The sequence below is a fragment of the Anguilla anguilla genome, chromosome 3, assembly GCF_013347855.1.
Source record: "Anguilla anguilla isolate fAngAng1 chromosome 3, fAngAng1.pri, whole genome shotgun sequence".
NCBI lineage: Eukaryota > Metazoa > Chordata > Actinopteri > Anguilliformes > Anguillidae > Anguilla > Anguilla anguilla.
The window spans coordinates 12,118,916-12,140,375 of NC_049203.1; the positions used below are offsets into that span (position 1 = coordinate 12,118,916).

Here is a 21,460-nt window from a genome sequence, read left to right on the forward strand (position 1 = left end):
GTACATAAAGTTATTATTATTGTTGTTATTATTATTATTATTATTATTATTATTATTATTATTATTATTATTATTATTATTATTATTATTATTTTATAAGACAGACATTGTCCTCAAATATTATGAAGAATGGATACAGTGGCAAGGGTGGATCAGTTTAGGGGAGTGGAAGACCAATATATGATGGAACTGTCACACTATCAGGCTGGCAAAAAACAAACAAACATGTAAACATCTGATCAATGTAGGGGGGGCTGGAGCACAAACTTCAGTTATTGCACAAGTGTGCACAAAGTGACCAGATGATTATTTTTTTTGCCATTTTCTCCCCAATTTAGTCGCTATACCAATTCACCGTGTTTATCACAGTCCTGGTCGATGCGCTATCCTCTGTCGGGCTGGGGAGGGTGTAGACTACCACATGCCAGCCTCCAATACATGTGGATTCGCCAGCCGCTTCTTTTCACCTAACAGCAAGGAGTTTCACTGGGAGAGCGTGACGTGCACGGAGGTTCACGCTATCTCCCCCAGATCCCCTCCCTGCTGAACAGGCGCCCCGACCAACCAGTAGGAGTCGCTAATGCAACGATCAGGACTCATACCCATACCCCAGACGGCCCACAAAGTGACCAGATTTTGAAGCCAGGAATCTTCCTCATGTCTTTTGATGTAGTGATTCAGAGTCACGTGGCCACCCCCAAGGGGGCGTGCAGTGGGGTTGAGTGGGGGCTTCCCGTCTCTGTCCTGGGCGCTCCCTGGAACTCAGGGCATGTAATGCACCACCAGGATCAGGGTGCTGTCCCCCTGCTGTGTCTGAGAGCGTGCTGGGCCCCCCGGGCAGGAAGCCTGCCTGCCAGGGAGGGGCCCAGCCTTCGGGGGGTGGAGATGGTGGCTGTTAGCGGGCGGATGGTCCTCCACTCTGCTGCTCTGCTGAGTGTGGAAGGTGTGGCTGGACAGGGGGTCCGCCTGGCACCTCACGAAGGCCACAAAGCACCTGTAAAACTGGCAGCCCGCAAAAAAAAAAAAGAGATTCACTTTCCTTTGTCAATGTCCGCATTTACTTACTTACTTACTTACTTACTTAGTTGCTTGCTTACACACAGCCACACATCAAAGTAAAAGCATACAGTCATTACATTAGTGCCTGAAGAAGATCAAATAGGCCGGAACACTTTTATGACGTACCAGGATGAGTGCAAGCAGCTAGGAGCAGTTGGCTGAACGGAGTGCTGTGTGTAGTTTTTGTCATGCGTAGCATAGCTTAATAATAAACAGACATTGTAATAAGACAGGGGCAGGGGCTCTTAGGGGGTATGCCCAGATGAAGTTTAAGTTCTCCGTGTAGTGACATACTAGCTTAATGTAATGTAGCAATTGGTAGATTAATTGGGGTGATGAATCAAGTATAGCCTTGACCTACAGATCCTGCCATATTGCATACAGAACATTAACCGTAATTCTACAACTTCACAGTAGATATTCATTTCATATCAGCCTTGCAAAAATCCTCTTATAAACTGAATAATCTGGAACAGCCCCATTAAACATATGTATGTAAAGCTATATTACGGCAGGTAGGATGTCTGAATATATTTATGGTTTATAATAAAACTAGAACACTGATAACACTGATCAAGTACTCCTTCATCTTAAGAAAACCTTGTTATACAATCAGGAGCAGTACAACAGATGCAAGTCCTTGCTTTTTTTGTGAAAGCTTAAAGTAGCTGGTAGCTTATTTGGCTGATGGTGACATATTATTCAGCTGAAAAAAATTTATCAAACCCCTCCTTCGGCAATGATAGCCTGTTACAAACCTTGTCTGAATGGTACAACGTTCTCTTGCCCCCTGTATTTGCAATGCTATCCACGTCTCCCTTGTAGATAACAACTATCTTGGACAAAGCCTGCTTTTTATAAACTGCCAGTTTATACAGCTGGATATTTCACTGAACTAATTACATGTTTGAGCACCTAATGGTACATCACAGCTGGGTCCAACCAGGTGCTTGAGTTTGACTGCTCATTACGATCCCAGTCCCCTAACCCCACAGCAATGGGCTGTTTGAACAATACAAATCATACTTCATCTTGCCAAGGTTCATTTTTTTGTTGTAAACCATTTAGCAATGACTTTGACACATTTTAGACAAAAAAGGATTTATGCAATCTGGCACAGATGCTGGGTACTCTTAGTTGTTGTCCATATTTAATCTAAAGTTATGTTTCACGCCCTGGCTTGTGTGACATTTTGAAAACAAAATCTTGCATGCTGTGTAACCATGACCAAAATCATAATGATAATAATCAGAATTTTATTTAAATTTGGGGCTTTTCTTACACTGGCACTCAGGGTGTTCTCAGAAATGACATGACAAAGAGCACGAACTCCACTGCAGTGAAATCCATAAGCCGAGGGCCCAAGAGGCAGGGGCTCGATGCTCACCGCACAAATTCAATAATAATCACAATATCACTTCCTCTAGTGCAGGGGTGCACAACAAGGGCCAATCCATTTCAGGATTTTGTGCCAACATTTCCCAACATTTATTGAATTGGCCCAATCATATCTTGATCTGACGTGTACAAGCAACAACTAGAGTCACAGTCTGCCGGTTTATCCGAGATTTCACCGTGCTCAAGTACAGGAGTGAAGCAGCATAGTTTACAGAGCTGTAAGAAACGGCAATCGGTTGGAACAAAAACCAGCACACAGATCGGCTCTCCAGGACCGGGGTTGTGCACGCCTGCCCTAGTGGCTCACCTGGTTGTTCAGGAGCACGTAAATGATGGGGTTGAACACCGTGCTGCTCTTGGCCAAGATGGAGGGCACAATGCTGGCGACGGGGTCGATCAGGCCCATCCTTCCGAAGGTGGCCAACAGCGCCACCACCCCGTACGGCATCCAGCACAGCAGGTAGCAGGTTACCATGGACACCACCATCACCAGGATGTGGTTCTCCCGCCTCTGCGCAGACGTCAGGTTGATCTTTGTCACCTGTGGGGGGTGCTCTGAGTCATGCTTCTTCTCAGTCGTCCCGGGCCAAACATACTATCACACGTAGGATAAATATAGGATAATAAATCTATAATAAATATGTATAATATTGCTTGTTGTGGTCCAATCATAGTACAAATCCCACATGCCATAAATTCTTTGACGCATTTTTGAAAGAAACCTTTTACTTGTTTTTGTTGTTGTATATTTCTTAAGGTATACACTGTGGCTACACAAGTACCTACTGCAGGTTCAGAAAGTACATGTCCTCTTCAGTATTCTGTTCCCAGCACCTGGATTTGTGAAATTGCACAATTCTTCAGCCAGGTAAAACTAATTAGTGAAGTCAGCTGTCTGAGTTCACGGGTGGAAGACAAACGTGGCAGGTCTTTTACTTTCTGACCCCTGGACTTTCCACCTCTGTCTGCCTTACAAAAGTACAACACGGCAACATTATGCCTGCTTTGCAGATGCTCATGTCTCTTAAAAGATTAAGTTGATTTTTTGAATAGATAATAATAATAGATAATATAATGGCTGACTCGTGATCTCCGTTCCACGCTTCCAACCTCTCGAGCTAGCACACTGCCAATGGAGTAACAAGTGCAATTTCCTGCTATCTTACCCCACATCACATGTATGTTTAAACTCATGGCTGAGGAAGAAAAGTGAAGGAGACCAGAATCGCTGTGGATTGGCCAGCCAGGCCGGTCGATATATTGAGGCACTTGGTGGTAGAAGGGTGGTTTGAATTGGTGAAAGAATAAGTTACACAGTATTAACGCTGCACAGCTGATGTCAGGACTCTGGAGTATATCTGATGTTCTATAAAATCAATAACGCAATTCAGGCCAAAATACATTGCTTAGTATTGCTATGTTCTTAACATTTTCTAACAACATTCTTTGAATATTTGGATGTGGCTGATTGAAGACATGCCTTCAAAATAACTCATTTATAGAATTTCTAAATCATTTCTTCTCAGAATTTCACCTGCCATTGTATAATTGCCCTTAGTATTATCAAATGATGAAGAGAGCAGTATGTCTGTGAAATAGACGTACCAACGCTTATTTGGCATCATACCCTGCAGTATATTCATCATACTGGTCATTGATTTGAAATACTTGGCCTGATTGACTTTGTGGCTGGAGGCTTGTTGTGAAGTAGGGCTGTTAGAGGATTGTTTTAAACAACCGGCCTGTAAAATATTATTCCAAGACAGTTGTTGCCGTAAAAAAGATGGCACAAAATCCATACAAGACCATGGATCTATAAAGTACTGCATTGACTGATTCCCATTGTATCATTTACATTCACAAGGATGCCATGGGCTGGTGTGTTTATAGACACTTCAGTTGGCTTTTAAACAGGTTGGTAATCACTTTCCACGAAAAGCCCCTGGCCAGAAAGAGGCCACTCATTGCCTTAATTGAACACAAATCCCCAGTCTCACAGATGTACAGAGAAATCCTAGAAGAAAGGAACTGAGTTGCACAACAGGTGGTTGCCAATAGTAACAGACAAGCCCCAAGATTCTAAAAATACCAACAAGTGCTCCTTCGTAAAACCGGGGGCTGGCAAATGCAGTCGCTTTACCACCGGTTGTGGGGGTAATTACATGTTCCCTCGCTCGGATGGCACCTTACGTAATTCCTCTTCAGCGAGGATGACTCACAGACCCGAGTGGGCCAGTGACCCCTGTGCGACAGTTAACCCGACTCCCCACTGCACCGTCTTCGTGGGGTTTTTTCTGAAGACAAATCAATAGAAAACGGCACTCTGAAAGCCTTTAAATATAAATAAAAATAGCGCGGCTAACTTTAAATGGGCTCGCACTGTGATATCTGTCTCCAGCCACTGGAGCCGGCTCCCGGTCATTAGTGGGGGGCCATTATATCGTGGGCTAAAGGAGAAAATGGGCCGCAAAATTGTAAGAGGAAAATGGAGCATGGACCTCATTATCGCACTGTTCTTGTTCCGCAGGACACAGCCTGGGGGGGGGGGGGGGGGATCTTCCGCAGGCACCCTTTGTTATAATATAACGATCGCTTGAGACATGAGGTATTGAGTGTTTTTTTTTCGTTGTTGTTGTTGAAATACTATTTAGGTTTTTTCACAGATTTGTGAAGAAAACAAACAATTCAACAATCCACTCAATGGCGATGGATTTACCGTGCTTTTTTCATTACTCTAGCACGGCAGCTTACTGACTATCGACTTTTAGAACGTAAAGGGTATTTGAGGTTGACGGAGGAGCCAATATTGAAATGAGACCCCCCCAGACACTAATTTAAAGCACTTGTTTGTGTGACTGATGCCCTACATTGTTATTTCATCTTGATGTCTCTGAAAAGGTGCGGTAGAAAGGGAGACAGGTGGAGTGTTGGGACCAGTCATGTGTTAGCCATGTTGTGGTTCACTTCACAATATTTGTTCAGTAATTAGCAGAGTTTAAAGGAGTACCATGGTGGTTGAACGTGACACTTCCCAGTTGTGTTCAGGCAACAACAAAACAAATGTGCATAATTTTTTTATTCTTCAGTCATTTCAATGTACTTTAAAACGTATTTTTCTAAGCCTAAATTTCCCACTATAAAAATTCACCCAAACCGTCTGGGCGTGGTAATGAGAACCGTCAGTTAGCTATGATTGACAGACCGTGCCCCGTTACCATAGCTACCCCCATGATACGCTCTCTCTTTGGGAGACTGAATTTTCACAAGCTAGCTAGCTTAGTAGTATATCAGGTATCGATAGATAGCTAAGGTAAGGACGTTGACTTATATCCAATTATATTTTTTGCTATCTAGCTAGCCAAGTTAAGATAAAAGCACAACTATAACGTGCTCATAAAAGCAAACTAGCAAGCTAACGTTATCGATAACATTGCCTTATGAAAGCAAACCTACTAGCTAGCTAACGTTAGCTAGCTAGCTAAATGAATATAACCAGAAATAATCTAAAGGCACTCTAATATAAGTGAACCTAACGTTAGTCAAATATTTGCATTGTCTGAACAGCAGGACGGTGTGTCCTGTCAGATTTCTTTACGGGGCGTGGAAATGGGAGTGGTTACTGTATTCGTGACGTAGCAAAATGACAACTTTCTCAACCGGTTGAAAATAGGACGATGAATTTAAAACGCATATTTCTCAAAAAATACAGAATGGACATATTTAATACTTTGCTCATTGTGTTTCTTCAATGCCTCTTGTGCAAATAGCACATAAAACCGAGAAAGTGTGAAAATCACCATGGTACTCCTTTAAATGACATCGAACGTTCATAATCACCTTTGGCCTCTCCAGCAGACTGGGCTCAAATTATTATGTATTGGAAATACATAGCGGTGCTTCCATTTCCTCGGTGGGAGAAGGTCGGGCAGCGCAGAGAGGCTAGGTACTTACCCCCCGAACAGCGACGAGGATCCTCCCGTAGCACAAGACCATGAGCAGCAGGGGGAGCAGCAGGCAGAAGACGAACAGGCAGACCACGTAGGAGACGCTGCCGGCCGAGCGCCGGTGCCACTGCACCGAGCAGGAAGTGCCCGCGCCCTCGGGCCCGTAGCTGCTCCAGCCCAGGAAGGGCGGGACCGTCCACAGGAGGGCGTAGAGCCAGGACCCCGCCACGCACAGCCAGGCCTTCCTGTAGTCGGAGACGTCCGCCTTGGCGCAGCGCAGCACCGTGGTGTAGCGCTCGTAGGAGAGCACGGACAGGGACACCAGGGACACGATGCCTGAGGGAGACCAGGGAGGGGGAGGAGGAAGGGCCCAGGGGTTAGGGTGCCCCCAGCTGTGTTGAGTTTAAAGAAGACGTTTCACAGCCAAATCCATAGCTGAAATGTAGCATATTATATTATATTATATTATAACAATAAAAATATATATGGCTGAGTAATGAAAACAGCAGATCAGTCTTTGTCAGTGTTTTAGGAAATGTAGTCCTTATGAGGTAAATTGTACAGCCAAAGTATTGTCTATTGATTTTGAATAAAAGATTAATAAAATATAAAATTTACATTTTTTGGTGATGTTAACCATTTAAAGTAGCAGTGGCTGGATGTAGGCATTTTGGAGTACATATGCGCTAGTGTGCACCTCCCCCCACAACAAACAGGTAACAAGATTTATATTTAGCATCTTCTCCTTCCCCTGCAAATTTCCACATCATTTCTCATGAAGGGAATAAAAATTACAACTGTGAAGGCCATATTGCAATTGGGACGTTTGGTTGAAGCACAAAATTAACTCATCAGTGGGTTGAATGGAATAAAGTGGAAAAAAATTATACCCCTCTTCCAGCCCTTTAAGTTAAAAACAGGTGCAAAGCTCAAAGGAATTTAATTTAGCTAACTATATTCACAAAAGACAAGCCCACATATCTGTAATGAATGCACTTTAGATTCTATCAATATCCGACAATTGGCGAGCATGTTGAATGATATAACCCATACAGCTCTGGCTCTAAGTGCATTTTCAGGAATATTAACTCATGAAACCCACTGGAGCATTGCCATGGCAATCTTTTTCATCTGTCAATGGGAACGCCTCAGGGAATGATCCTTTCTTCTGCAGAAGATACATCCACCCCAATCCACTCAAACTGAGCTTTAGAACATCTTTCCAGCCATCGTTTCCACAAGTTATCATTTGTGTTTATATAAAACATCACATTTCATAGTAACAGCAGCTTGTACAAATTATATTTCCTTAATGATATATATAGACTGCCACATACCACAGCATAACATAAGTATACTGTAGTTCTGCAGAAAAGCTCAATATATGTAAATATGTATGTATATATATATATATATAATATCAGAGGTGAATTTGTGCTACACTGTATCTATATGCATTCACAGATGCACTAAGACATGGAAAAGTTCCTAAATTAGCCTCCCCATGCATCTCCGAATGCATATAGATACAGTGTCGCAGAAATCCACCTCTGCTCATCTCCCTCCAATGGTTAGCACTAGATTCAAAACTCTCAGGCATTCATAGTTCGAATACAAAGTTTCCCCCTCTTACTTGACCTTTTATAAGACCTCTGCTCCTCTCTTATACTTGTGAAGGACAATCTCAGTCACACCTCTACTTGATTCTTGGACCCCCAGTGGCTGAACCAGCGAACCATACATTTCAGAATACCCTGGTGCCTTTCAAACCACTGTATAAAGGCATACTATGAAGTTTTTCTTTTATCCATGCTGTATTCATGTGTTTACAATGAAATAAATATCCTCCTTCATCTTCAAACCTGCCCACTCACTCCAGAGTACCAGACTTTGGCTACCCGACTACCTAACATAGCTAACTGGATAGCGAGAAATAATGTTACTTACAGCTCCCACAGAAAACATGCCAACTTTGCTACACTTTTCATACCATTCGTGAACTTCAGCTGTCATTAAGAAAAAGGTTGACTCTGGTTTTTGAACAAACTCTTTTGGTTTTTCATTTCACTTCACTGTACAGTACTTGTGCTTCTCCAACTCTGCAATTGCAGTAGCTGACTACAAATGCTCTGCTGAAACCTGATCCCACATAAGCTCTGTAGTCACACCTTATTGCCACACAGAAAATAGCATCATGTCCAGAAATGTCCCGAACACATTTTAGAAGAAGAAATACAGACAGAGGACCGTAGATTTGGTGAATGCACGCAAGGACAGATTGCTAGTGCATAACAGATATGACTGAAGGTGGATTTGTAATTTGTATTTTGCAATATTTCCAAGGCAACAATCCTGCATAGTATGCCTTTAACAATAATAACAAAAAACCATTGACTCCCCCCCCACCCCACACACACACACACACACACAACATGACTTGTGTATAATCACACATTTTCTTGTGTTATTGTTTTATATTATTTTAATTTGTTAATATTAATATTTTATTTTATTTTACATTATTTTACATGATTTGTGTGATCTTACAGTAGGCTACCCCTGTTTATATGGTCCAGTCATATGCATTGCATTTCCCAGGAAAAGTTTCTGCAAAATTAATATATGTAAATGTGCATTTTTCTCAAAGATTAAATAACATTTTATTTATTGATTGATTTATTCAGATGTAATCATCACACACACACACACACACACACACACACAAATGTTTTCATTGAAGAGACTGCGGTATGTCCTGCTAAATAACTGGCAACCTGACTGCTTCTTTAAACTACATTATTATTCCATTTTAAAACATCAATCAACATCATCAAATCCCGCCCGAGTTAATTAAATTATATGCCTTAGCCTAACCCTTTGGACCTCTTGGAAGATGTTTGCGATATAGTCCTTCATTCCAAATAGATTCTACAACTTTTTGAAATCAATTAACCAGGTAAACAGACTTTTTCCTTTGAGGATGTGTTCAGAATGCTTCTGAATAAATCGCACAGAGTGCTGTTTCCCGGAAATTCACGCTCACTAAATACGTATTAAGCTACTGCTTCCAGAGGGACGAAACTGGAAGCTGCATATAATATTCTGTGCAATCGGTGAACAGTGTAACAACATTCGTACTCCAGAAGTTTCCACAATGGAAGAATTATACCTACCATGCACAACGTAGACAAACGGTCGTTGTCCGTGAGTGTTGCTTATGTTACCATAATTAACTATTTAATTCTTAAAACAGAAATGGCACCAAAATGCGAAAAGCACATAAATATAATCAAAAATATAAATATAATATTTATTTTATCGTGCACTCAATGGTTGATCACTATATATTTTAGTATATAATAATAGTATTTTATTAAATAACGACATGAGAAACTTTCGATTTCGGAAAACTTACCGAAAAGTGAGTTGGCGAAGCCGTACCACATGCACCCTTGATGTCCTATGAGCCATCGTCCGTGGAGGCTCGCGGCGAAGCTGAACGGAGTGCCAAATATGCACACGAGCATATCGCTCACGCTGATGTTCAACAGAATCAGGTTGATGGGCGTCCTGAGCGACTGAAACTTCGCGAAAATTAGGAGAACGAGGAAATTGTTCAGGACTCCGAGAATGAAGATGAGTCCAAGGAATACTGCCACCACCGTGTGGCCAGCCCTACTCAAACCGGATGGGTGCTGTGGCACCACGGGTTCTAGGAAGCTCATATTTGTGCTCAAGTTTAAAAGGGAGCTGTCACTAGTGCTGAAATTCACATTCCAGCGGTGGATAACCATGACAACCCCTGGACCACGAGTAGCTAGGACCTACACTCGAAATGCAGAAGGCTCCAACTCAGTAAAAGTAAAACGAGCGTGCTGTACAGCTCAGTCATTCACTTGTCTGCATTTCCGTTCTCCTTCAATTTATGGCCATGTCTTAAGAGTTTTTCTTCTTCCTTTTTCGGAGAATAGGACGTAGGCTAGGCTACTACGTTTGAACCCCCAGGGAGGACAAAGGAGCCGATCGATCTCCGATCGCGGCCCACTGCCTTACTTCTGGTTTTTTAAAACTCCTTGATTTTATTAATCCCTTAACGGGGGATGGGCTCCTGAAAGGGGAAGCGAGCCTCAAGTACATAATATATGACAGCTGCTGTGATTTTGTTTAGCCTTGCGGCTGATTTCTGAGCAGTTTTAGCCTTAATGCTCGTACATTACAGATACCAGAGAAAAGCTCTCTCTCTCTCTCTCTCTCTCTCTCTCTCTCTCTCTCTCTCTCTCTCTTCGATTACCAGGTGAAATAAGTGGAACTTAAAAAGCTAAGACCAGCGGCAATACGTACACATTCAAGTCTATGATTATAGATATGACATTTCCATCTAATTTATTCTAGCATGATTCACGAAGTCATGTAGTTGTATTTCGCTTTTTATGTTCTGTCAGTTATTTCTCTCGTCTTTAAGAACTGAATACCTTTTTACAATTTAACTGCCATAAATGTTTCGTTACGTTGACACTTGAAGCAGGCTACCCCGAATCGTTGTGGCGTTTTGACAAGGTGTTTTCAGTAGACTTGATTCATAGAAGCTTGAATCTGACAGCAGAGTTTTCAGAATCCACCAGAAAAAGTTGTTTTCTTCATGTACGGTGGTATTTGAGGAAAATATTAGACCCCTATACTCTTATCAAAATTGAATCCCTTTATGTACCCTTCATTTGGCAAATTTTCATATTTTCAGAAAAAAAGTGAGGGTCAGGGGTCAGAGCAAGTATATTGACACTGGATTTGAATTCACTTTGTCCTTTGTTTTGTAAAAAAATTTTCTTCAAAATAAATTCAAAAGAAAGAATCGTACTCCACTAAAAACCTTGAACAGTATCACCATGAGCAGAAATAAACAGATTTTATGTTCATATAGTAATTAATTTTAAAAAACATGATCTTGCACTTGTTTGTACAGTTTTCTGTCGCTTAGTTAATTTTATATGTTTAGTACTGTGCTTCTAGATTGAATTGTTTGTAAGAAGCATTCCTCAAGAGCATTTACTAAATTGTTTGATGCAAATTCTACATTTCCTGACAAAGCACAAGAACACTCTCTTGTCAACCAACCAATTTTCCTCTTTACAAAACCATGCCTGATTGTAAAATCAGTGTTAACCTTTTTGATGTTCAAATGTTTCTCCATGCAGATTTACCACTGGCTAGATATTGCAGCTCAGGAGAAGTCTTTCATCTAGTGGAGCTATTTATTATAAGTGAACACAGCCTTTGTAATCAATGAAAATTTTGTGAATGAGCAGCACCAGAAAATCAATGTAATTACCATTCAACTGCACAGGTATTATACAGGCTTTAGACAGCCATGCCAGAAACCTGCTCCAATGGGGTTACAGCTAAGGTGTGGGGATAACTTAAAAGTATGTCCTACTCAATGAAGTTTCACTTATACAGCATGCTTTCTCCACCATTCCTACTCAATGACGGAGTTTCACTTACACAGCATGCTTTCTCCACCACTCCTACTCAATGAAGGAGTTTCACTTACACAGCATGCTATCTCCACCACTACAGTCAATCCATCAGACGCAGACCCCCCTTCTGTACAGAGCATTCCCAAATCTGCCATATTTATTAATGACCGCCCCGCCCCCCCCTTTTCCAAAAGGCCAAGTCATCTAAATGATCTGGATTGGAAATGAAAGAATGCATTCCCTTTCCCAGTTCAGTATTCCCAGTCCCATAAACATTCCCGAATGTCCCTTCTGTGCCACTCCAGATGGCTGGCCGTGCATTTCTCTGTCCGACCATCGCTTCCTGAAATCTCTCCAGGATTCTTGGGCACAGCCGAGGCTGTCTCCAAAGGAGGAGCGATGATTTATCACCCGTTTCATGATTGTTGCCAAGGGGTCCTCAACCCCTAGCCGGCCAATCGGGTGTGCTGGTTTATTGTTTTCACCTCAAAGCCCACAGCTCAGTTCCGAAACAAGAAACCAGGTGAGGCGAGTTAAATATGTAATTGATCAATTAAAGCCACTTTAATTGATCAATTATGTTCTGCATAATAATAGAAACCAATCAACTATGCCGCTCTCTCTATGGACCGGGGTTGATAATGCCTGATTTATGTTATAATTTAGCTGCCAGGAAGTATGATGGACATGAAGGAAATGCCACTTGTCTAGGCTACAGTATGTAAAAGGTTGCAAAAAAAGACGGCTGTTTTGCCCAGTTGGTGTGGCAGCATCGTACACTACTGTTTGGCAGCAAGCACTCTTCAGTGGAAATCTGGTAGTCCATTACGACAAATCTTATTTTTAAAGGTCTGGTTTATGCTGCCAGTTTCACATTCATTGACCGGGGTGTAAGGTACAGTACCATGTTAAACAGGACAGCACATGATTACTAGAGCTAAATGCGTTATTGGAGGTATTTGTCTCTTGTGTCTTCACACCAGATCTGAAACAGTGCAAGACATGCAAATCTCCACTGTCTCAATGCGTGTCCAAGTCCAAGCTGTAGAGCTTATTGTGCAGTACTAAAACTGCAAGTGCTCCGCATTTCTGTGTGTACCATTACACTTTTTCAGGTGACAGCAAAAGAGCAGAAGGATCATTGCTTCCAGAGTCCCAGGCGAAGTGACCTCTGTTTTAAAGATGGATGAGCGAACAGATCTGCTCAAGTCCAGAAAAGCCTGTCATAACTAAGGCTCCCACAGTGCCCCATCAGCCCTGCAGATTTGTAGCTGAGCAGGGCAGTTCGACTGGCCACTCAGGGCTAGCGCGGCCCTCCAAGGAATCACTCTTGGCCCTTTGAACGCCGAGAAAACATGCCAGATAAAATGTATTTTCAAAATATGTAAAACTTTTGACAATGTCAAGATCTGCATCTGCACAGTGTCCATGAAATGCTCACCAGTGACAGAATAATGATTAATAACTATGAATGTTCCAAAAATGCCTTGATGTTGTTTATACACATTTATACATATAACTTATTCATGCTTTGTTTTAGAAATAGCTTGTGTAAAATCTGCATAATTTGTCATTCTTTTTTTAAATAATCTTCATGAAAAAGAAGTTAAGAAACTTCGGTGCAGGTGAATTGACACATTTCTCACTGTTCTTCTTCAAGGTCTAGACTTTTGCCTTATGTGATGATCACATTGAGGAATGTACATACTGTGGCATACTTTGGGCCAGATTTACTAAACATTTGCGACCAGTTTCAGACACAGATACGATGCATTCTGCCATAGAAACATGCGTCATATGCATCAAACAGGCACACGGTGCTGGAAGCTCAGTATGCGTGTCATCTACGTGAGTCATCGCAAGGTGCTTTCTCTCTTTAATGAATATGAATACATGCATTTAAGGGTGCAAATAATGAGAGGACATGCCATAAGTGTGGCTGATTATGTATTCCGTTGAACTCACTAAAGTTCAGGCAATTAACGAGGGACCATTTTAGCGTGAATTTCTCCGCTTCTAAATTGCTGGCGGAAATCCAGGCAAAAGCAAGATGGAGACACAGGTATAGACCTTGAAGATACACTGAGAGAATCTTTTAAACAAGAATCACACAATTTCACAGAAGGTTCATCAATTTCCCTACATCCGATGCAGATATTTAATGCACTGAACAGGATTTTTTTGAACTGTGCATTTTAAGCTCTGCCACATATGCAAAATGCCTTTAGTAGGTAGAAAATATTGATATAAATAAGATGGTCTACCTGGGCAGAGTGAGCAGTGATTGAGAGTTATTGTTCTGAGTGCCCCCTTGCACATTAATGACCCTAATAAGAGCTCGAATGCACTGTAAGTACACGGTAACTTCATAAGTACTGTATGTGTAGCGTACCTGCACTGCACCTACACATAGTAAAAAATGCCTTTCACCCTTTGGATGTTGGACAGTTCACATTATGATTTTAAGGGAAAGTGCGAATATATCTGGATAATTAATGTCAGAATAAATTTCACACAAGGTGTAATATGTTATCTTGACTGCTGTTTTGTCAATCATAAGGAAGCGTTGTGTAGACTTTATGACATGTCATCCAATTAAAGTGTCATAAAACTTAGTTTTATCTCTTCAACTGTACTATGTTTAATTACTTGAGAGTGTGAACAAATTTTGACAGAAAGGTTTGATTGTTTTGTGCTCAGCTCTGTCATTCTCAGCTGGCACAAACGAAACGTGTACCTGCCCAATTTTGACGTTAACAGCCAGAATACAGAGAAAGGTTCAGTACAGACATGACCGGTGCTGGTAATGTCTGGGGGCTGCCACTCTCTGCAGATCATCAACTGAGTCAGGCCTATGGAATCCTCTCCGCTAGGTCTGACACTCCCAGTCCAGATGCACTCTTCTGCCCTCCCTCCAATGATCTTCCAGGGTCCCTTTCGAACAGTGGACAAGGGACGGATGGCCACAAAAGAAACGGTGAGTTTTTCTCATTTCAATTCAGGTACCCCCAAAAAATTACTTTCGACATCTCTACACCTTTTCCTGAACAAAAAGCCTACAAGTGTTATTCTGTATCAACAAACACAATTGAGAGTTCTTTTGGGCAATTGAACTTTTAGCATGTAGTCTTGCGTTATGTGACAAATGTTGATTGAATCCGGTCCTTGAAGGCAGTCTGCCAAGTTTGAAACTGTCCACCCACCCCCCAGCCCCTTTGCTATATTTTAAAATTGTAATAGGCCTACAGTAGCTTGACCGAGGTATGAAAAATATACGGTAGGTCTGGCACAGACATGCCATGTGTGAACAGGCAGTCTTGCTTTAGCGGCCAACAGCAATACTGCAGCAGGACTGAAGCTGAGGCAGCTAATGAACAAAGGAGGAGAGTAATGAGGTGGGGATGGCACAAGTCAGGGGCATGTCTCTGGTTCAGGAGATTGGAAAGGTTAGCGATATAGAGAAAGATTCCTATAGATTATAGATCATCGATCAGACTTACAGTGGCTAAAATAACTCAGTTTAGCGTGGGCTTTTGTTAAATTAGTTTGGGGCGTTGTGACTCCAGTGTTATATCGACGGGATTCTTGGAATGAAGATGCAGTGTGAGTAAACAAAGGAACCGGAGGCCCTCAGGGTTAATGGAATGGGCTCCTGGAGACAAAAGCCTGGGGTCCGGCATCAGTCAAGCTGCCTAAATGCTGAAAGAAGAATGGGTGGGTTCCATTATATTTCTCCTTCAGGGGAAGAAAACACTGGGTGGGGTTTATTCCCATAAGACAACCATTGAAAAAAACAAAGCAAATAGGAGACCCTCTGTGTTTTCAGATCAATTTATCCTTTTTACAAGATGTTAAAAATATGTGTGTGCGTGCATGCGTGCATGCATGGGTGCATGTTTACGCATGTGTGTGTGTGTGTGTGTGTGTGTGTGAGTGTGCAGAGAAATGAGGCGGGCATGGCTTGCCTGGGTTTGCCTGGTTCTGTTTGGTTTGAAAAGAGGCTCCAGGAGAAGCAGATTATGTGGGATCCTGAAATGATGATGCAAGCTCTGAGAGTCCACACACAAACATTTCGAGGAGGCAGTTTTATCCATCTGTAGCCTGAGATTAGAAGCAGCTGAGACCCTCAAATGTGATCAGGACCAGAGGAGGCAGCACCTATCCAAGACAATGCCTCCACAGGCATACATACATACAAACATACAAGCCCTTTGGATTTTATAGCAGTGCAGAATGTTGTTTTCCTCTCTCTCTCTCTCTCTCTCTCTCTCTCTCACACACACACACACACACACACACAACATTAATAACAAAAATAGATTAATTAATTTAATTTAAAAAACAATAATAATAATAATAATAATAATATAAAATAAAAATCAACTCTACAACCTGTAAACTAATACACACATATTATATGCACATATGATATAAACAGCAAAATTAACATACTGCCATATTTGTGCTACACAGTATGTAATTACCTGCAGGTTACGACAGTCATTGCCCTTCTGTACTGATGACAGGTTGTCACATACAATGCATCACTTTCTCTCTCTCACTCTCTTTCTCTTTCACTCTCTCACTGATAAAATAATATGCAAACTGGCCCCTGACCGTTCACCCCCCAAAGGGAATCAACTGCATGTAGCCAATACAGATGTAGGGGATGCCATTGATTTGTTCCTGAGTGCCCACACTGCTTCTATGAATCACTAATCTACATTCAAATTACCCTGTCAAGGTCTTGTCTCTTCACTTTATTAATGAAAGGGAATTTTTATCAGTTTCATAAGGCAATCTGTATCATGTACATATATAACCTTTCCGTAGCATTGGTTTCCGCCAGTGTTAATCAAATTGCTCTTTACTGACCATACAAAGAGAGTGCACAGAAAAATACAGAAATGTGATTTATTAAAGATTTTTTGCATTCACAGTAAAGGAGACGCAAACAATGGTCACTGCCTCACAATTCCTGAAATTGTATGTATTTGCTTGACATTTTCACTCACAAAGTGACAAATTACTTTGATATTCATGAACCGTTCTTATCATACAAAGGTGGAATTACTTTCTCTTTTCACAGGGTTTCATGAATCATTTACCGTTTCTTTCAAACGTTTTCAAAGCGGTTCAAATACATTTGTCGAGGGGTTATATTGTCACAAATATGATCGTTTGTGCATCAATTCCACTGGGTTCGTATACATGCCGTAGACTGTTGCCACAGGAACAAATGCCCCGCCCATGAAGGGATAATGCATTCAGCATTGACCCTGCTCTGTCAGCTTGCATTGTTGATGAATATATATATATATATATATTTTTTTTTTTTTTTTTTTTTGTCCCCTGTGCTTTTTTCTTCTCACTTCCAGATTCATTAACACCTGCTTTGCGGGAACACGTTTAGCCATGCCGTTGTGGCATGTCAGGTTCATCCTCCCTTCAGTGATGAGTCTCAATGAGTTCATTTCAAGGGTTCAAGGGCATTACTGAGGTGTGCCTGGCATGCGTAAACACTCCCAACAACAATTCTCCAGCCATGTCATTTTCATTTCATGAGGTGCGTGAGCTTGGGGGGTAAAAAAAAATTGTGTTTTTAAAAATCCACACTCCACATCATAGCCGTCTGTGACCGCCCAACCTCCACAACAAGACAGCGGACAGCTAAACATCTAATCAGACTAACCCTCTTGACTAGGGGTTTTCAGGAGACCTCTTCAAAAAGAGCTTAACTGCCATCCTTCGCTCTCTGTGTTCTGTGTCATAAGATGTATTCTCCCCTCGCGTACCTGTGGGCCTCATTAGAAAAAAAAAAGATGTTAATCAAGTGGTGCAGATGAAGGAGGAAAAAAGAGGCTACATGGGTTTGCTGCATGGTTACAGATACAAGCCCTCCACCCCCCACTCCACCCCACCTGTTCCCTTTCACTGGTTCAATTTTGTAGCATGTTTCCAATTATAGCGTAAGAAAGACTGGGACTCTCTTTTTGCATTTACATTCACCGTGAGTATGGTTACAAATTCATGACTAATTATTACCCCTCCAGTTAGCTCATAGGGTTACCGTATATTTTGTCCGGGCAACAGTCATGCAGCATTCTCATTCATGTCCACTACTGGTATTAGTTTTCATCTTAAATCCCCAACAAGACTGGGGTTGAGGACCCTTTTTTGAGGAATGCTAGCTCTCAATATGAGTAGGCAGAAGGCTTGCCTGTCATCCAAAACTAAACCGAAGCAAAATTATGTTTAAATTTTAAACATATATGTGGTGTGATGAAAGGTTTATGAAACACAGCGGCTCAATGAACCCAGTGACTTTGAACACTGCCATTCGGGTAAAGGGTACAGTCCTGCATAGCCATAATCAAAGATCCACTCACACAGTGATAAAGAATGACATCATTACCTGCACTACATGAAGTGCCCAGCAGGAGCTATGAGCCAACATTTCATAGGGCTTCTCACGGGCAAATGGATTCAACAGGTCCTGCAATAATTACTCTGCCAACTGTGTACTTGCATCACATGGTTTATATCTTCACTTGATTAATCACGTGAAACTGGCCTGGTACCTCTTCATTCCAGCGAAATATAAAAGATGAGTCACACTGCACTCCCTCTGCTTATTCAGTGCTGCTTAGGCAAGATAATGAGCATTTAATCATTTATGATGAATTTCTGCACAAGCAGCCCGAGAGCCATATTGCAAGTTCATTAGCGCCACATGGTTCTAAATGCAATATGTAATTTAAAAATGAATACATTGGCAGGCAGAACAGTTATGAATAAATGATTTATTGATTTATGGTTCACCAACTGTTGCACACAGGTTTTTTGGGTCCCTCACATTGTCTGAAGAGAACATGTAAAGCTGTGTTCCAAGAGGGGAATGAGGAGGGAGAGGTACCAAGTGAAATATCTTGTTCCCAAATGTGATTTGACCAGTCTTTGATTGGAATGAAAAGTACAGCATTCATGTTCCTCCCACCAAGTTATCAACAGATTCTGCAGGGCTGACAAGTACTGTAAAAACGTGCTATCTGATGCATGAACATCAGGTACATCCTTTTTCATAGGCTGTTTGGCTGCTTTGGAGGCCACTGGAGACTGCATGTCCAATACTGTATTGCATCAGTTTCAACTGTAATATAAGTTATTATAGCCTAATTTGTCCTCAACTTGTACTTTTTTCATTGACTTTAATGAGCACTGAAATTTTGATCTTATGAACATTTTAAGCATGCTAAATATGACGGCAGTTGTTACTTCTGGTCAATAAATATATTGTGTAAATTATTTTATAAGAACGTTTAATTTTCCTCATTAGTCAGAAGAGGGTGCGCTTGCCAAAAACCTGAACTCAAAATATTTTTCCACATCCTGTAGGCTTACATTCATTGTCTTCAATAATAATCTGCACAACCAACCAAATATAGAAGATGAGTTTCAATAAGAGAGAAAACTTTTCAAAAAAAATTCTGCATAATGCTTACCAAACACAGATATCCTTGGCTTCTGCCATACAGGATTGAGATATTCACTGTTGACTGAGAAAGAGGACTGACAGCATGCTGCATTTATGATGGCAAAGTCAGAAGTGGCTGTATTAGACCATTGTATTTGATTATGTGATATGCCCTTGTGAATGAGGGCATTCTCTCCACAGCTCAGCAGTACAATAGGTGCTATTATGAAGGTGCACAACAGTACTGTAGAGATGGGGCAGTTGACAATGCAACTGGGGACCGTTAGCTGGCAACCACACTCATTCACCGTCATGGTCACGGCGAGAAAAAAGAAAAATAGACGACTTTCCACCATTTATTCAGGCCTGTTCCATCTCGGATAAAAGCCTTAGTGAAGCACACTTTTCTGCAGCGTGAGCAATAGCACTCATGACCTGCAAGCAATTTCTCAAAAAACATTTTCCATCGAGAATGAGATGATGTTTCACACTACGTGGGTGACTATTAAAGGTTGCTTCAGTGAGAAACTTGGTGGTTGGAGTGTGAAGAGACGTCTCCACACTACAGCATGTGCAGAATGTCCTTGGCTGTGCTGCTGTTCTTATTCATATAACAAAGCAAATCAAGTATTTTCAAGGTTCAGAACACAGCTAGGTCAAGGTCTGCATTGAATCACAAGCTGGAAAGGAACACATTTATCATATTTCCACTAACATGCGTCAGTACTGCGCAAACACACCTTCATTCGACAATATTTGGGAAACTGCTGATAAGTGTTACTGAATTCTTAATTCTTAACATTCTTAATAGTGGTTAAATTTTGAGAGTTATCAGCCAAGTAAGTGCAATTAATCATTCAACTTAAAATAATTTCATGAGCTTGGCATTTCAATTAATGGACTATTCATAGCATTGCGTTCTAAGGCTTTTCAGCAATAAATTAGGTTTTGATGCCAAAATAGTGACAGTTCTATTAAGAATGTATTCACATTCCACAACTGAGTTTAAAACCTAATTAAATAAGGAGTTCCAGTGTTATTCCCGATTTATTTGCTAATTAATTTTGTAGTAGGAATTTGTCTGTTGGGACTACCCCTCAGTTTCACCATTTATTAGCCCAAAACCGATCCTTCGGGACCCCAGCTCATTACAAAATGCAAAAGATACAACATCAGCATTCACAGCCAAATATATGAAAAACAACGAGAGATCTGAAACTACTGATATTTTACTGCGGTGCCCTAATTGTATGTCTGGACACATAAATATGACCACTTTGATTTTCAATAAATTTTCATATAAACGTTTCCCTTTGTTTTGGTTGGTCTGTTACGATATCTTCATTTTTCTTTTATTTGAGCAAACCAGCTAGGTCAACTGTGTCCTTGCAGTGAAATCTGTCCATCAGTAAGGGCAGTCGGCTCTCGGTGTGTCTCCCACACATTTCCATGTTATTCTGAAGTATGTTTTTACTAACTGGGCCCATTTTAATGTGAAGGTCATTCAGTTCAGTAAAATTACAGTCATTAATTCCATCATTCATAAATATGACAAATTCACTTCTTGTATTGACTGATTTGGCATGGAATTGATCCCAACTCTGCTACAAGACAAACGCTTGTTATTTTTTCATATTTCATATCATAAATTCACCCCAGTAAGTTTTACATAACCTAGTTCTCTTAAATGAATGAGTCTCACACAGATATATCTTCTCATGAAGTTTATCTAGAATGCTCCATTTGAGAGTTTGATTTCAGGTGCCTGAACATAAGCTGGGTGGTGTGGAGACACAGATACAAGCACACAGGCACACATACACACACATGTTCATACACAAACACACTCATATTCGCAGTGTGAAAGTACCTCTGATTAAGTAGCCAGACAAGTAGGAAAAACGTCTCCAAACATACAAATAATTATTCACTATTCAGGTTGATCCTGATGCTCTCTGAATATTTCGGTTAACTTATGAAGCAGTAACGGCTAAGCCAAATGAGAACTATGAATGCTAAAAGGCGTTTCCAATTAATTGTTTCAAAAATAGTGTACACACACACACACACACACACACAATGGCGCTGGAAAAAGTACAAGTGTAACACGG

The 21,460-nt window shown here is 41.1% G+C and overlaps 1 protein-coding gene across 1 annotated transcript; it reads right to left on the reverse strand.

The window, feature by feature from the left end:
- Nucleotides 1–552: 552 nt before the first annotated feature.
- LOC118222750 (pinopsin-like) lies at nt 553–10,195 on the reverse strand. The gene is made up of 4 exons (XM_035408547.1): nt 9,817–10,195; nt 6,409–6,737; nt 2,765–2,998; nt 553–1,002 (listed from the first exon to the last, which is right to left on the reverse strand). The coding sequence occupies exons 1-4, from the start codon at nt 10,193–10,195 to the stop codon at nt 763–765; spliced, it is 1,182 nt and encodes a 393-aa protein (XP_035264438.1). The 3' UTR covers nt 553–762.
- Nucleotides 10,196–21,460: the final 11,265 nt, after the last annotated feature.

Excerpts from the sequence above, each read along its gene's own strand:
- LOC118222750 (XM_035408547.1), bottom strand. The coding sequence starts at position 10,195 with ATGGTTATCCACCGCTGGAATGTGAATTTCAGCACTAGTGACAGCTCC. Across the intron at positions 6,738-9,816 it reads CTTCGCCAACTCACTTTTCG|GCATCGTGTCCCTGGTGTCC; the intron begins GTAAGTTTTCCG and ends GGTCTCCCTCAG. Across the intron at positions 1,003-2,764 it reads ACGTGCTCCTGAACAACCAG|TTTTACAGGTGCTTTGTGGC; the intron begins GTGAGCCACTAG and ends GCGGGCTGCCAG.